Below are 16,096 nucleotides of genomic sequence, written 5' to 3' on the forward strand. Positions count from 1 at the left end.
AGCATGTTGTAGAAGTACTTACTCAAATTGGGTCTTGTAAGATTATATATAGTACATATAGATAGAGATGAGTTTTAAAAGCGCCTTCTGAATCAGACATTTTGCAATGATGCAACTGAGAAGTTAGGATTTAAAAATGTTTCTGATTATTGAATCATTATAGAGATATTTTTTTTTTACTTTCTAGTGCATTAGAATAGCCAGAGGGAAATTGTTGACATTTCTACACTAACCCAGCTACCTTGATCTCCTTTACTGATTGTATAACCGTCTAGCCTTTATCTTGTAATTGTAAAAACCTTGTGACTGACCCTCTCTTGTAACCCCTTATTGTTTTCCAACTTTAAAGTCTTCTGATCACTAAAGACAGCTCTTAATGTTTATTAATGAAGGGCCTTGAGTCAGCTCAGAACTAACTCACCCCAATTCCAACACTATCTTGCTAGACAGAGCAGGATCTAACCAAAATGAGCCTGCCTGACATGTGCAGTGGCTCAGACTTTAACCTACAAGTCACCTATACCTCATTGTAATACTAAAAATCACACCCATCATCATATTAAGGCTGCCATTTTCTTACATATGTTCTGCAACTAAGCATGTATTCAATCTGCGCATGCTCAATAATTAGATCACCTCTAATTACATCATCTGGGGCCACTGTGCTCATTACCCTAAAACCTGCCCATCTTTGGATTACCATAAAACCATCAGAATTACTGCAGTTTGGGGAGACAGATATTTAGGCCAATAGGCCATCTGATCACCTGCTTTGCAGTTAGCAATAAACTTTTTCTCTCTTTGAAACCCCAGCATCTCAGGAATTGGTCATTTGAGTGCATCAGGCAAAGAACCCACTGCTTTTGATGGATATCAGTGACTACTGACAATGTTGAACTTTACTCAAACCCTGTGACCCTGGAAAATGGTGAAGTTTAAGAATTCCCCATACCCTTTGGGTTCTGGAAATCAACTTCCTGCCAAGAACCCCCATATGATGTGGAGAAGACTCACAGATGTCCCAGGGTTTATGTAGGACAGGATAGGTACAGACCCCTGACATTCCCATTCTTTGTCTCGTAAATAATTAGCCGAACTCCTTGTCCCCACTGGGCAATCGGAACAAATGCATGTTAACCAAATTTTGGTTAAGCTTCTCTCCTTCCTCCAGGTCCCTAAATTTTAACCCATAAGCCATTCTCTGATCTGTTACCCTGTCACACTGCCCTTTCATTCACCTTCCCACTTGCCCACACCTGGTTCTTTACTCTTCTCTATCAAATGCAAAACCCTGTGCCTTGACTCGAGTCCCTGCAGAACTTGTGGTCACAACGCTCTCCTTACTGCAATGTCCCCCTTCCTCTACTGCAATAATCCTTTAGAATAAGTATCCCCATACCAAGTCCAGATTTGTTTTTCATCTGACAGTCTATTTAAAGGGTGAGAAACCCTGTCTCCTTAAACGTGCCCTCACGTGTGAACCAGAAAAGAATTGAAGCAGAGCCCCTAGTGGGCTCTAACAGCAGACAGAATCTCAAAACAATACAGAATCACAATACTAAAAAATCACTCCCATTATGGAAACTATAAAACAAATAGTTAAAAAGCAATTTATTACCTTTTCTCATAGTAATCAATATGCTCAAGTGTTGACTGTGGTGATAAATATACAAGTATATGATGATACCACGAACAACTGATTGTATGCTGTGGAAAATTGCATGGCATGTGAATATATCTCTATAAAATTGCAGGAAAAAATATAAATAGGGATAAAAGTGCTGGAGAAAACATGGAGAGACGGATGTATGCATTTATTGTTGGTTAGGAGGCAGAATGCTGTAGCCTAACTGGAGGGAAGTGTGGTGGTTCCACAAGAAGCTAAGTATGTGAGTGCCATAAGGTCCTGCAACCTCATTATGGGGTATATACTTGGAAGATCTGAGAATAGGCACATGTATGGACATTTGCACACTGTTGTTTATGGAGACAGTATTCATGATTTGCAACGGGTGGAGGTGGCCTAAGGGTACATGGACTGAGGAACAGAATGGTGAACTGTGGTGTGTGCATACAATGGAATATTGAACAACTGCAAGGAGTGAAGCTGTGAGACACACAGAACAAGGAGGTGAATGGATCCTGTAGACAGCATTTTGAGCGAACTAAGCCAGAAACAAAGACAAACACTATAATGCCTCATCAATATGGACTAACTACGATATGTAAACTCAGAATTGAACTTTAGAGCACAGCTTGTCAGGGAAACGCTTATTGTAATGGTTCCTAGATTGTAAGCTCTTAACAGCAGTCAAATCTATTCCTGAATTGCAATGACTATCTCCAAACTCTGAGATGTTGATCCCTTTGTGTATAATCTGATTGGTCTCTGGAACATTGGGTATTTGTGCGACACCTGGAACTCAGAGCCAGAGCTCGGCAGATATGAACGTCAGTATTAGCACATACAGCAACTGTCAAGCTGAAAAAGAGTCCAGACTTCAACCAGAGATATGAATGAAACAGATTTGGTTAGAACTGGGATAAATCAGGCCAAAGGGTAAAGGACAATACTGACTGTGTTTTAAAACTTCAACTTCCTTGTGAAGATGTTTATTTGGTGCAGGATCTATATTTTCTAAATCAACTTAATTTGTACAGTCAGTCTATTCAAACACCATAATTACATGGAATTTTGAATAGGAAGTGAGATCTGGTAGGTTTGTGTAAGTTAGTGTGAAATAGCGACACATCCCAAAGTAATTTGGGCAGAGAATAAAAATATACATACAGGGCCCCCCTGAGAAGTTGGGGGAAAATGAGTAAGTGTTGGGCTTCCTCACCTGGACTGTTGCTGATGTTCTCACAAATATTGAGGACTGGCAATTTGGTGTGCCGAGCGCTCTATCTTGGGGCTTGCCCTTATGAAGCTTGTTACTGCAAAGGAGAGGCTAAACCTGCTTATAATTGTGCCTAAGAGTCTCCCCGAGTGCCTCTTTGTTGCTCAGATGTGGCTCTCTCGCCCTCTAGCTAACCCAACTTGGCAGGTGAACTCACTGCCCTCCCCCCTTTGTGGGATCTGACTCCCAGGGGTGTAAATCTCCCTGGCAATGCAGCATATGACTCCTGGGGATGAATCTGGACCCGGCATCATGGGATTGAGAACATCTTCTTGACCAAAAGTGGATGTGAAACGAAACGAAATAAAGTTTCAGTGGCTGAGAAATTTCAAATGGAGTTGAGAGGTCACTCTGGTGGGCAATCTTACGCACTATATAGATATCCCTTTTTAGGTTTTAATGTATTGGAATAGCTAGAAGTAAATACCTGAAACTATCAAACTGCAACCCAGTAGCCTTGACTCTTGAAGACAATTGTATAGCAATATAGCTTACGAGGGTTGACAGTGTGAGTGTGAAAACCTTGTGGATCACACTCCCTTTATCCAGTGTATGGGTGGATGAGTAGAAAAATGGGGACAAAAACTAAATGAAAAATAGGGTGGAATAGGGGCATGATTTGGGTGTTCTTTTTTAACTTTTACCTTTTATTCTTATTCTTTCAGGTCTAAGGAAAATGTTCAAAAATAGACTGGAGTGATGAATGTACAACTGTATGATCATACTGTGAACAGCTGATTGTACATCATGGATGATTGTATGTATGTGAATATATCTCAACAAAACTGAATTTTAAAAAAAGCAATTTATTTAATCTTTTTTTCACTATTTCCTGCTCTAGCTAAGGATATTCATGTTTACAGAAGCAGTTTTATTCTCATCATTTAGATCCCCCTCTGTTTGGCCAAAATAACAAGTCATTGTTTATATCCCAGTAAAGTCTGTGAGTCCACCAAAATAACTCAAACCTCACCTAGTTCATATGGCAATGGAGTTGATCATGAAAAGGGACATGGAAAGTCACGAAATGGTGAGAATTGTTCTGAGTCAAATGCCTTCAACTAATCAACTAGTTAAATTAATGAAACAAATGGATCTGAGAACAAGCACCAACTAAATTTGATGAAAACGTATTTAAAATTATTTTCTTTTGTGACAAATATAGCAAGTTGGAATTCTGTCAAGGCAAGACAAAAACTCTCAGTGTGTTTGAAAACTAATAAGTTATACTTACCTACGTGACATAAAAATATTGGTGGAGAAAATATTACCCGTGCAGGGAAAAAGGAGCAGGTAAGTGGAATGGTTAAGGGTAAAAGGTTAAAGGGCACCCTCCCACCAGCAACACTGGCACCCCTGGGGCTGGTCATAAAGGGAGCCCTCCATACCCTCAGCACCTGCAGCAGGACGGCCTCTTCAGGGGTCCTGGTTCCCTCCCGGGCTCTTTACAGTTGGAATTCCTTGCCTGGGCCCTAATCTCTTTCCACCTTGGCAATAGTTCCTGGTGACTCATCCATCAGGCCTTCCCTCCGGGTAAAGTCTACAGGTTTTTCATCTGCCTCCAGCCCTTAGGATCTGCCCTAAGGATTCTTCACTCTTTTTTATGTAAAATAAACCCTTCAGTCAAATCTCCCTGTAGTTTCTGGCCTCTCAGACCCTTGTGTGATTCCCACTTTCTGTTTTTCTTGGAAGCCCCAGAAGTCCCTCCTTCTTTCCCCAAGAAGCCTGGTAATCCTTTCTCCCTGACCCTATTGTTCCACGATTTGGTTAGCATGTATATCTGCGGTCTTACAGTGATTTACCCCTTTGTAAAAGCCAAGGTATAGCATGCATGCAGTGTCAAGCTCAGTGATCCCAAGTGTCCAGATTGAGGACTTTTTTTTACATCCATATCCTCCTATGTCCAAGTGTCTATTTATGAGTATTCCCTGCTACTTAAATGCACTGAATACTGTTTACAGGGAGAAGCATGTCTTTTCTTTCCAGAAGAAAGCCCCACATAGCAACATCTGATACATTTCAGTCTAAATCTTTCACTGTATTCAGTCCTTCTGTGTAATAAACAAGGTTGAACTGTTCATCAGGAGGGAGAGAGGATGTATGAAGCCCGAGAACAAGGGGGTGAGGTCTCAATTTGGATAGATGCTCAGTCATAAAAAGGAATGAAATTCTGATTCATGGGACAACATGGATACACCTTGAAGACATCACGTTGAGTGAAATAAGCCAGACACAGGACAAGTGTTGTATGATGTTGTTTATATGAAATACCTAGAAGAAGCAAATTTCATAGAGAGTAATCACAGGTTATCAGGGGTGAGGGGTGGAGTGGGGAGGAGAAGAGGGAGTTATTGCTTAATGGGTGCAGTTTCTGTTTGAGGGTGTAACCAAGAAGTTAGGATATGAGGGATGATTATGATTACCGAATCATTATATAGATATTCCTTTGTACTTTCTGGTGTATTAGAGTAGACAGGGAAATACCTGAAATCTATGAACTGTTATCCAGCTGCCTTGATCTCTGGTTACAATTGTGTAGCCTTTCTCTTGTGCCCTTGTGATTGTAAAAACCTTGTGACTCACCTTCACTTGTACCCATTTTTATCTGGCTTCTCGACTTTGGAGTCTTACGATCACTACAGACAGCCCCTAATGTTTATTAATGAAGGGTCTTGGGTCAGCCCAGAACTAACCCACCCCCAAGTCCAAAGTTATCTTGATAACCGAAGCTAAATCTAACTAAAATGGGCCTGCCTGACGTGTGCAGTAGCTCAGACTTTAACCTACAAGTCACCTATATCTCATTATAATACTAAAAATCACACCCATCAGATTAAGGCCACCATTTTCTTACATAAGTTCTGTGACTAAGAATGTCATCAATCTGCACATGCTCAATAATTAGATCACCTCTAGTTACATCATCTGGGGCCACTGTGCTCATTATCCTAAAAACCTGCCCATTTTTTAACACTATAAAACTTAATCTGCACATGCTCAATAATTAGATCACCTCTAGTTACATCATCTGGGGCCACTGTGCTTATTATCCTAAAAACCTGCCCATCTTTTAATACTATAAAACTATCAGCATTACTGCAGTTCGGGGGAGACAGATTTTGGGCCAAAAGGCCATCTGCTCTCTTGCTTTGTGACTAGCAATAAAATTCTATCTCTTTTTGAAACCTGGGTGTCTTAGGATAATTGGTTATTTGAGTGCATCGGGCAAAGAATCCACCGCCTTGACCAGTAACAAGGGAACAAAAAAGTTTGGATAATAGGTGGTGATGGTAGCACACTATTATGAACAGTTAATACCATTACATTCAATACACTTGAAATTGGTTAAAATGGGGTATCTTGAGTTGTATATAAGTTACTGCAATAAACACTTTTAGAAAAACAAACAAGACATAGGATTTGCACGGGTCTAAACCCAGACTCTGGGGAGAGCTTCCTTCACCCACTCTACCCACTGCGTAGGCTGCTGGAGCTCCCAGCAGGATCATCATTAGAGCTCCCAAGTGAGTTTGTCTTCACTCCAAGGAGAGTTGCCTGGAGCCTACATGTGCTGGGTACCACTCCAGGCCCTGGGGGTATCATCACGACCAAGCAGACACTGCTGGTCCTGATCTGCATGGAGCTTACATCCAGTTGTAGAAAAGTTAACTTGGGTAAGCCAGGCAGGTGTTTGTTAATTCTAGTCAGTTGATTAAAAAACAACACAAGGGGCCTGCTTCTCAGGTTGTTTAACATCCCCTGGCTTACATTTTTTGGCCAATTGTACTGAAGTCTTGTGCACCGGATTCTGGCTATAGAAATGCATCCAAAAGGTTGCTGTGTAAGGCAAGGGAGGAATCTTCCAAACTCAAGTCACTCACTTCTGTAGGTGACACGGGCTGACTTGGGCACTACCAGAATGGTGCTTATTTTAGGTGGCCCTTTTCCAAATCAAAGACAGAGGGTAGGTACACTGTGTCTAAACATTGTGGCACACCATACTCAGCAGAAATGTGCCTACCTTAACACTTATTTCAAAATAGGTCATAATGTCACAATCAAAGAAGCAGCTTTAATAAGAAAGTTCTCCAACAGTGCACAGAACTCAACTGTTCTCCTGAGCAGGAGAGGAAAGTTAGTTTTGTGTTTCAGTCCACTTTAATGTTTTTTCATTACTTCGGAATCCATATTAGAAATTGTACATTTTGAAGGCAGAAATAGGAAAGAGAGAAGTAAGAGTAAAAGTGGTACCAGTAGCTGCATGAAAGTAATAGCCAGGGGTTTCTAGAAATATGCATGACAATGCCATGGTAACAAAACGAAAATTCATATGACAACGTTGAGGGTGAGTTTGGAAAAATACCGTTCATTCTGAACCAAACCTACCTCAAATTGTTCTTAAGCTTTTTAAACAGGACACACTCATCTGCAATAAAATGCAGTTTAAAATTATTTATTTGATAAATTTCTGTGATTTACATTTCAGCATTTCAACAACTGCAAAAGTGAGGAAATAATTCATGGGCCTAGTGTGCTCCTGAAAATAATATTTATGGTTCATAAAAATGTACATTCAGCTAGTTTGAAATGAACATATTTTGAGAAAGTTCAAGCATATACAAACATTCTTTAATCTCACAAAATATATTAATTTTTTAGGGAATATTTGCACTATAAAAGGGTCTTCAATTTACCAAAGGATTCAATGCTAAACTATTTTTAAGTTGTAACTACTTGTTTCCAGCTGAAGACTCTTTCTGAACCCACACATGGCTGCTTCTGTTACAACCAAGGGGTGAGAGATTTCTAGAGAAAAGATGCTGGGCAGACAACCAAGAGGTGTAAAATGTGAGAATCATTTCTCATCTGCTTGTTAATAACTTTTTTCTTAAACACACTCATTCACACTGGAAAATATATTATAATGATGAATATTTGGTTACTAATTTTTCAAATGACTCACAAGAATTCCTATATTTTGGAACACAGGAATTCTCTTTTGGAGAAATCTTGCAGTGAGAGAAAAGAGTTAAAAAACCCTTAAGTCTTTAACTTAAGAGAAATATACTTGCCAATGCAAAAGCAAGTCACTGTTCTCCGTATTTTGAGGCTACTGCTGCACTTTTCAGCCAGAGAGCACACAGCTATACCCAGGAAAACGAAAGGAAGTACAGGTGGGCTCTAGCCTTTTAGTTAAGCTTGCTCTCCAATCTCACCTCTTTCCCTCTTCCCAGACTTCCAACTGGCTGGCTGTATATTTAAGTTATTGGCACAGGTTAAGTCAAATATTTCAACTTATATTCCCAAGGTTCTCTAAGAGTTGTCGCTTAAGACCAATAAATAATGCAAGTAATTAGAACTTAAAATACAGTTCTAATTTTATTTCTACTTTTGGTTGTCAAAAATAAAACAAAACCTACAAACACATAGACCCAGGGTTTTCCCAAACCAATCAACAGTTCTTTGGCAATGTTAGAGTGATTATTATGACTGCCATGCTACTTAACATGCTTTATAAGAAGCCTAAGTAAAACACAAGGTAGAAATAGGAAAATAACTAGAAACGTGTTAGAGAGCCTGGTTAAGTCTTTTTAAAAACTCTATTTAAACAGCAAACAAAAATGAGAGAACAATTTTTCCCATAAACGAAGTTGGCATTTTATCCAGTTTTGCAAAGGCAATTATTACATGAAAAACTTATAGAAGGTAAACAATAGGAGTATTATGCAAAACAAGTTAGGAGAACAAATAGTCAATTGTAGTCTCACTTTGATGGCAAAAAGGAAGTAAAAAAAAAGGCAACAGAATACACAGACATAGCACTGTCCATTAAATATGTTGAACGAGGTGTTTATAGCCCTGTAATCAAACTAAGTAATTATTCTCCCCTCTTTAATTTTTATGCATTACCTGCCAATTACAGGTATTAGCAGTTACACTAAATTAAAAAAAAAATCCTTCGATTTGATTAATTCTCCGCAGAAAATCGCGTACACGGGAACTAGAGTTTAAAGGAAATTTTTGAGAAAGATTCATATACACCAAATTAACTAGTTCTGTCAAAGGCAGCTATAAAAATACACACCATCACAAGCTATACAGAACTATAAAATTCAGTTAAGAATGGAGAAAGCCGGGCATTTTTTAATGTATCTGGTGAGCGCCGTAAACCCAAAGATAGAAGCATCTTAAATAGAGAGCATTTCAGCATTCAGGTATGTTCAATCTCTAGTGTATCGTATCTCCGTAATATACAGAGGGCAAAGGTGGCTCTCTGTATACCTGAAGGTGGCTGCGGCCGGGAAGCCGCAGGGTGGGTTCCGTCATCACACTTGATCCCGCAGGCGGGCCAGTCTCTGCGACAGCTCATCCTGCTCGGCCGAGGCCACGCTCGTGCCCACCGAGCCGGTCTGCCCCTGCGGCAGCTCCATGTTGAGGTCGAGGCCGGCCTCGTCTGCCATTTCCTGGAGCAGCATATCCACTTGGCCCTGGGGAGTGGTCAGCGTCGTCGTGCTGCTCATCGTGTCTTCCATCTGCTGCGTCTGCACGTCCAGCGTCTCAAACTGGTGCTCGAATTTGTCCATCAGGGCAGAGATCTTCTCCAGGTTCATGGTCTTCAACGTCGCGTCCATTGACTTGACCACGCCGGCCATGGACTTGGTCACCTTGCCCATCGTCACCGCCGTCTGGACTCGGGCGGCCACCGCGTCCACCCGCGCACTCGTCCTCAGGAAATTCACCGCCTGGTTCTTCTGGCGGATGGCGTTTTCCGCGTGTATCCTTGCCACTTCCATGTTGCCTTTCTGAATGGCCTTTTTAATCTTGGCCTTTTCGGCCTTTTCCTCTTTGTCGCATTTCTTGGCACTCCTGCTCAGCTCTTTGGCCGCGAACTTCAGGTTGAACAGGTGTTTTTCCATGTTGGACATGGTCGGTCGGCTCTTCGGGTCTGCGGCTGGGGCCGGGGTCTGCGCGGCAGAGACGCAGGAGGACGGAGTTCCGCTCCCGGCACCGCTCCTTTGTTTTGGTCCCACTTCCTGTTTCTGCCGCGCGGCGCAGTGATGACGTCAACAGCCCGGCGCCGGCCGGGGTGGGGGCGTGGGCGGAGTCGGGCGGCCGGGCGACGAGGCCCCAGCGGCGGACCCCTGGACAGGGCCGGCGGACCCGGGCGCCCGCTCCCTGCGCGTTGTAAACCCGCGCCGCCTACAAACCCAGCTTTGAAACAGAAGCCTTTTTTCAGAATAAAGCATGATCGCGGAGTCAAAAATTAAGAACTTCCGAGAAATCTATCTCCTGAGGCAGACAGGCTATGCACATAAAAACCCCGCAAATCCCAACCGGACGGGCTTTCCGGGGTCCAGCCCGAGGGCCAACCCAGTGACCCGTCAGGGGGTCTTTATTTGCAGAGGTAACGCCCACGTCCTCAGGGGACGCTGGCGCCACCGGTTACAGTAAAAGCAGAACAAAAGAGAAGTCCTTGACTTGAGCCTCAGGCTTTGGCCGCGGTTTGGGCCGGATTTCTGGGAATTCCTTTTACTGCAACTGGCGAAATACCTTTGAGTCCATGACGACCCCCAGTTTACTCCGAGGCTGGAAGTTCAGCTGAGGGGAGCTGGCAGTTACCACGCAGAAGTCCTGCAGTGGCTTAGTGAGCTAGAAGACCCATCAGTGCCGACAGGATTGGTGTTTTATAAATATCCAAGGAACTTCACTCACACTTGGGTCTGACCGGCGAAAAGAGTGGTTTAAATTACGCAGGCAGAGCATGGTAAGTACGAGGCTGTTCCTCAGAACTGCACCGTGCAGTGCGCCCTTCCGATATACAGGCTTTCAAACGGCGGCAGTGAGCACTGTAACTTTTTTCTTTTAAAAGGATGCCTCAAATACAGCAAAAACAAAATATAGAAGGGGCCAGCGTGCCGTAATGATCTTGTTCGAAAAATGAAAACCGAGAACTAATTCTGCGTATAGGTAGTTTTCATTCAGTCCTCAGGTTATCTCTGTTAGCCTGCTAACTGGTCTTGCCCCACAAATTATAGGTTCGCTGGTGCCACTTCTGTCATCCTTAAACACAGCTCTGTTGACACCACTCCCTTGCTCCGCTAAGTGGCCCGCGAGCTCGGTTCCCTTTCACTCCCCTTTGCAGGGGTCAAAGCAGATGGAAGCACGGAAGTGAAGCATTGCTTGTGGAGTATGACTAATACGGAGATCGAGGCACGACGTGGACACTGGTCCTGCTGCCCGGATAGACTGTCTCTGTGTCCCTGCTATCGAGATCCTGCCTATCCTTCAAAAGCCGCCTCTTCCAGGAAGCCTTCAGCAGCTCTGCCACAGCACGGGGCACCCTACCTGGCGTGTGGACACGTCACCTGTCAGATGATGAACTATTTAGAAGCAGAAAACGTTCTTATTCTTTTTCACCATGGAACACAGCTCTGCACAGAGCAGGCACAATGAGACTGCAGAATTTAATTGTTGGGAGGGGATAGGACATCCCTAATTAGCAGCTTAATCAAGAGCCCCCCCCCCTTTTTTCCCTAAAACCACAAAGCCCTCCCTTTACATGAAAACGGAATATATGAACCAAGAAAAGGGAAGGCATCTGTTTGAAATGCAGATAGAGGGTGTGAAGCCCCTTTCCTGCTGGGTTTAAAGAATCCTGCAGTTCTTAAACCAGTTCCTTGACCATGTTCCATGTCATGTTCCATATTTTGCTGAATGACAATCTTAAATAGGTGAGGAGATTTGGAATATAATCATGAACGACTCAGATGATGATCGTGACAACTGGCATTTATTGACTATGTATGAGCCGGGCTCTGTACTGGGCCCTTTACATCAATTAGCTCAGTTAATTCTCCATTTTACAGGTAAGAAGCCTGAAGCACAGCCTGCAACCACACATCTGGTAAGTTTTAGAAAAAGGATTCTCTGGGTATATAGGGGAAACCAGTAATAAAACAATGGGGAATGTGAAGGTTTAACTGAACAAGAATAAAAGAATGATTGTCATTTAGCTTAAGAAAAAAAAGTAAAGCTGGTTTAGTAGTAGTTCTTTTGAGAGGACTGAGGGTTGCACCGACTGCAAGCGTAATAGGACTAAATGATGGTACTAAAAGAAGTTACAGTACCTGCAGCTCCATGCACTGAATGATGGCAAGTGTCTGCTCTGGACTGGTCAGACAGCAACTAGAGAATGGGGTGCAGCTCTAAGAGACACGGGGGTGACAGGAACGCAGAAGAGAAGGCTGCCCTCACCTCGGGCAGGGCTCCTCCTTCTCTGAAATCTCCTCTAGTAGCATTCCTGGGGTCCCTGCCTCCCCTTCCTTCTGTCAACACCCCTGCAGTCCTCACTGTCTGCAGCGTAATCTATTACGTTTCTCTAGCAAGCCTTCTTTCTTCTGAGCTCCAGATACCCAGCTGTCTCCTTGATTCTTGGCATCTCCTCAAACTGAGCCCTTAATTCTTTCCCCCAAACCTGCTCTTCCCTATTTACTAAATGGCCTTGTTGTTCAAGTCAGTGTTTTAGGAATTACCCTTTATGACCCCCTTATCTCCTACATCCAACCCCATCTCTAAATTTTTCCCATTCTTTACATTCCATCTAGAGTAACAGTCCTTCCAAGTCTGTTTTAGACTTTGTGTATCTAGCAAAAGGGGACATTATTTGGGGCTTATGAAACATTGTCAAAGGAGACTTTGGACCTACAGACGATTCTGATTACACATGAGAACCTTCTGGACTCAACACATGGTGTAAAAAAAAGAACAGACAATTTATAATCATTGGAGTAGTTAGAACTTCTGCAATAACAGTCCTAGTTTAGAACACCTGTAGCCAAAGTAGTTTTTTTTTTCTTAGGGCAGAAATTTCTAGAAAACTGCAAGTCAAACCAGTTAACTATTTTTATCATAAAATGGGGAAGAAAAATACGCTATAATTTGGCACATATGGCCTATTTCTTGATTTTCCTTTGTTCCTTTGAACCAGCTTAAGTGGTTAAATTTAAGATATTCAAGCAAGACATGTGGCTTGACTTCACTGGGGAAGAATGATTTGCTAAATCTAAAGACACTTGAAAATAAAAAAGGAAATGCAAATACAAAGTGTTTTATTGTGTGTGTTAAAATATGACTGGATTCTTATAGGCATGCTTCTGGTTATTTTGAAATATGATCCCTCAAATCCTCTTTAGGAGTGTCTCCTCTTTTCCTTGGGCACTTATCCCAGTTTGTATTTATATATTTACTTGTGTTTATTTGCTTAGCATCAGTCTTTCCTCTTAGATAGGTCTGGCATGGTGACATTTTAATTTACTACACCTTGAGCTTATTTTAATTTACTGCCTCGAACCTCTGGAACATAACAGACACTCAATAAATTTCTGTTGAATGTAATAATCCATAGGAAATAGTAATGGATATTTATTCACTTGTTGATCATTTCCAAGAATACTTTATTATTATATATTTAACTCTTTCTCCATATCACCCTTTAATTTAGGAACACTGCAATAATTTAAAACTCAGACACTCCTCAAATCTTGGGAAACTGCAAAGTCGCTGTCCCTTAGATTTAGATGTCAAGGTTTAAAAATGAAAACAAGGGTTAGAAGGTAACAGAATAGTAGCACAAAAACATAATTCTGGATTGCTCCATATGCAACCAAATGCATGGCTTCTTATTCCTTATGTGTGGCATAGTGAGCTAATACTGGTACCAGAACCATAGCTTCCGTCTGTCATGATATTCTAATTCGGCATCTAATATTGTATTAACATAGGGATTCTCCTTCTCCTTTTCAACACTGAATTAATCTAATTTGATGACAGTCCAAAAATTAAAGACTGCAGTCCCTATAATGACAATATAGGATTTCTTTTGGCAGTGAGTAGAAGTAATGACCACCTTCCCTAGGAATTCACAGTAGGTAGGTTTTTATTCATTTGCTGTCTTCCTTGTAATAAAAGACAACCCTGATTTGGAAAAAAAAAAAAATCAATGGGAGTAATTTATTTTAAAAAAAGTACTCTCTAAATATTAATTTTGCCACTTGGGTTTTATTAAAGAGTAACTTCAGATTCTCTTCAGTTCGGTCTTATTTTAAGATGATTTTGGACTTTCCCAACAAAGAAAGCAAAATGAGAAAGAAAGGAGAGGAAAGCAGTGCCCTGTAAAAAGACCCTGATTTTGTGTCACCTGGGTGCTGGTTCTGTCTTGTCCTGGGCAGAGCTGTGTGATTAGTTATGTGACACAACCAGAGCTGGTTTTCTTCTCTGGACCTCAGTTTCCTCATTTGTAAAACTGGAAAAAGAGGACCTATGACCTAATAATTGATGATAGTGCCTAAATCAAGTAAGATCACTACTGGGAGCCATTCAAAACCATTAAATTAAAAAAAAAAATCTCTGAAACAATCTGTACAGATTCGTTGTAAAATTTACTAAGAGAAAAAAATGCATTATTTAAATGGCTTAACCCCACAATACGTAATGGATGTTCACAAATCCAATGGGGAACACATGGAGCAGATCTGGCAAAATAAAGACAGAAAATGCATCTATTTCTACATTACTTATCTGTTTAGAATGTGTTTTGTAGAAAGAAAATGAACTCCTTTGGTGGGGCTCCTAACCCATCAAAGGGAGGGGAAACTATAAACAGAAATAAAGAAATACAAAAGGAAACCAAACACTTGAAAAATTTCATGGTCTGTGAAACACATGACGCACTCCTCTTTCCAACCACTGTTCCCCATCCTCTACCTGTTTGTTTCTTTGTGAGCACAGTTTATTCCCCTGCATAGAAATGCCACTGTGATACCTAACAGTGTCTGATTGCCTTCTGGGAAAAGCACACCTCGCCCTGCCAGCACAGTGCCTGCTGGAAGGAGTTATGACCACAAGCCTGAAGGGTGAGCAGCCTCATGGGCAGGCTGACTCTAGTCCAAAGTCACCAGTCTTGAGCCCCTACGGGGTCTTCACAGGAATCTGGAAGCTGATTGCTCTCACATAACTTTTTTTTTAAACCTTTATATTAAGCTTACGATCCTTAAGTTAAAAATGGTTAATGTGAGAACTAGCCAGGAAATTATGCTGCACATTAAAACCTTCTTTCTCCCCTCCCCTTGAGCCCCTTTTGTATATAACGGACACGGATGGGTAAAAAGCTGGGAGCTGTTCCGCAGGCCACCATGGGTTGAGTACTAGAACTTGGTGGTGGAAGAAAATAGTTTGTGTCTTTTGCTGCTGCTCCTTGGAGCCTGCGTGCTCAGCTGACCCCATGCAAATAATGCCTCAAATCCTGATGCCTTCTTTGACCTGCATGTTTGCTCAGTTTGACCTGCATGTTTGCTCAGTTGGTTCCAGTGTAAGGAGGGGAAGGGGTTTAAAATAACCGTGGATGTACTGGTTCTAGCAATCTTATGGTCTGAGAACGTGGAGAAGCTTATTCTAAAATCCTTTCAATTCCAGTCTAAACCACACTATATCTGCAACATGGAATGGGTCATGAGCCATTACTGCCCATACAAAACTACTCAGGGTCATTTCTTTTGGTCATGGAAGAGAAGCAATTAAGCTTTTGAGCAAAAACATAAAGATCTCGTTAGTTTAAGCTAGTGTCTTCTTTAGTAGGAAGTAAAATGGTATTAGAAATCAATTAGAACTTAGTGAGTTCTACTAGAAATAATTTATTTTTTATTTAGATGTAAAAAAATCCTGGAACAAATTTTATCACTGAAAAATGTAATACTATTACATCATTCAGTTTCTGAGACAGCCAACATTTGGCTTGAAATGAAGCCAAGGATCAATATTTTGAACTAACTCACCAGATATGAGATGTGTGAACTAAACAGAAGGGATATCTGTTATTTGATAGAGCTGGACTAGCACCTTCTGGTTCAGACACATAGTCCACAAATATTTATTGAGTTCAAGGCCAGGGGATGACCAGTAAGGGGACACAGGCAAGTACCTGGCCACCATGAGGCACCTGAAAATGTTTTATAAAGCCAGAGGGCATTTGTTTCCCCTAGACTTTCCTCTGAAATTGAGGCACAGAGGGGCTGGCCAGGCTTTCTTGATAAAGCTGGCAAGCAAGGCATTCTAAAAGATATTTCTTTTCCAGGAACCACTAGGATATCTTTAATTATTATTAACCATGTCCTAAATATAATAAATCTTAGCCAAGATTA

General features: G+C 41.6%; 2 protein-coding genes across 6 annotated transcripts in view; both read right to left on the minus strand.

Annotated features, from left to right (window-relative positions):
* The window catches only part of GNAL (G protein subunit alpha L), a 172,055-nt gene that overhangs the window by 17,708 nt on the left and 138,251 nt on the right, over positions 1–16,096 (minus strand). The window lies entirely within an intron of this gene.
* CHMP1B (charged multivesicular body protein 1B) lies at positions 7,338–9,977 on the minus strand. Its single transcript, XM_037805479.1, has one exon. It carries the CDS (start codon positions 9,824–9,826, stop codon positions 9,227–9,229), a length of 600 nt encoding a protein of 199 aa, XP_037661407.1. The 5' UTR covers positions 9,827–9,977; the 3' UTR covers positions 7,338–9,226.

Source organism: Choloepus didactylus, chromosome 16, assembly GCF_015220235.1.
Source record: "Choloepus didactylus isolate mChoDid1 chromosome 16, mChoDid1.pri, whole genome shotgun sequence".
NCBI classification, from domain to species: Eukaryota; Metazoa; Chordata; class Mammalia; order Pilosa; family Megalonychidae; genus Choloepus; species Choloepus didactylus.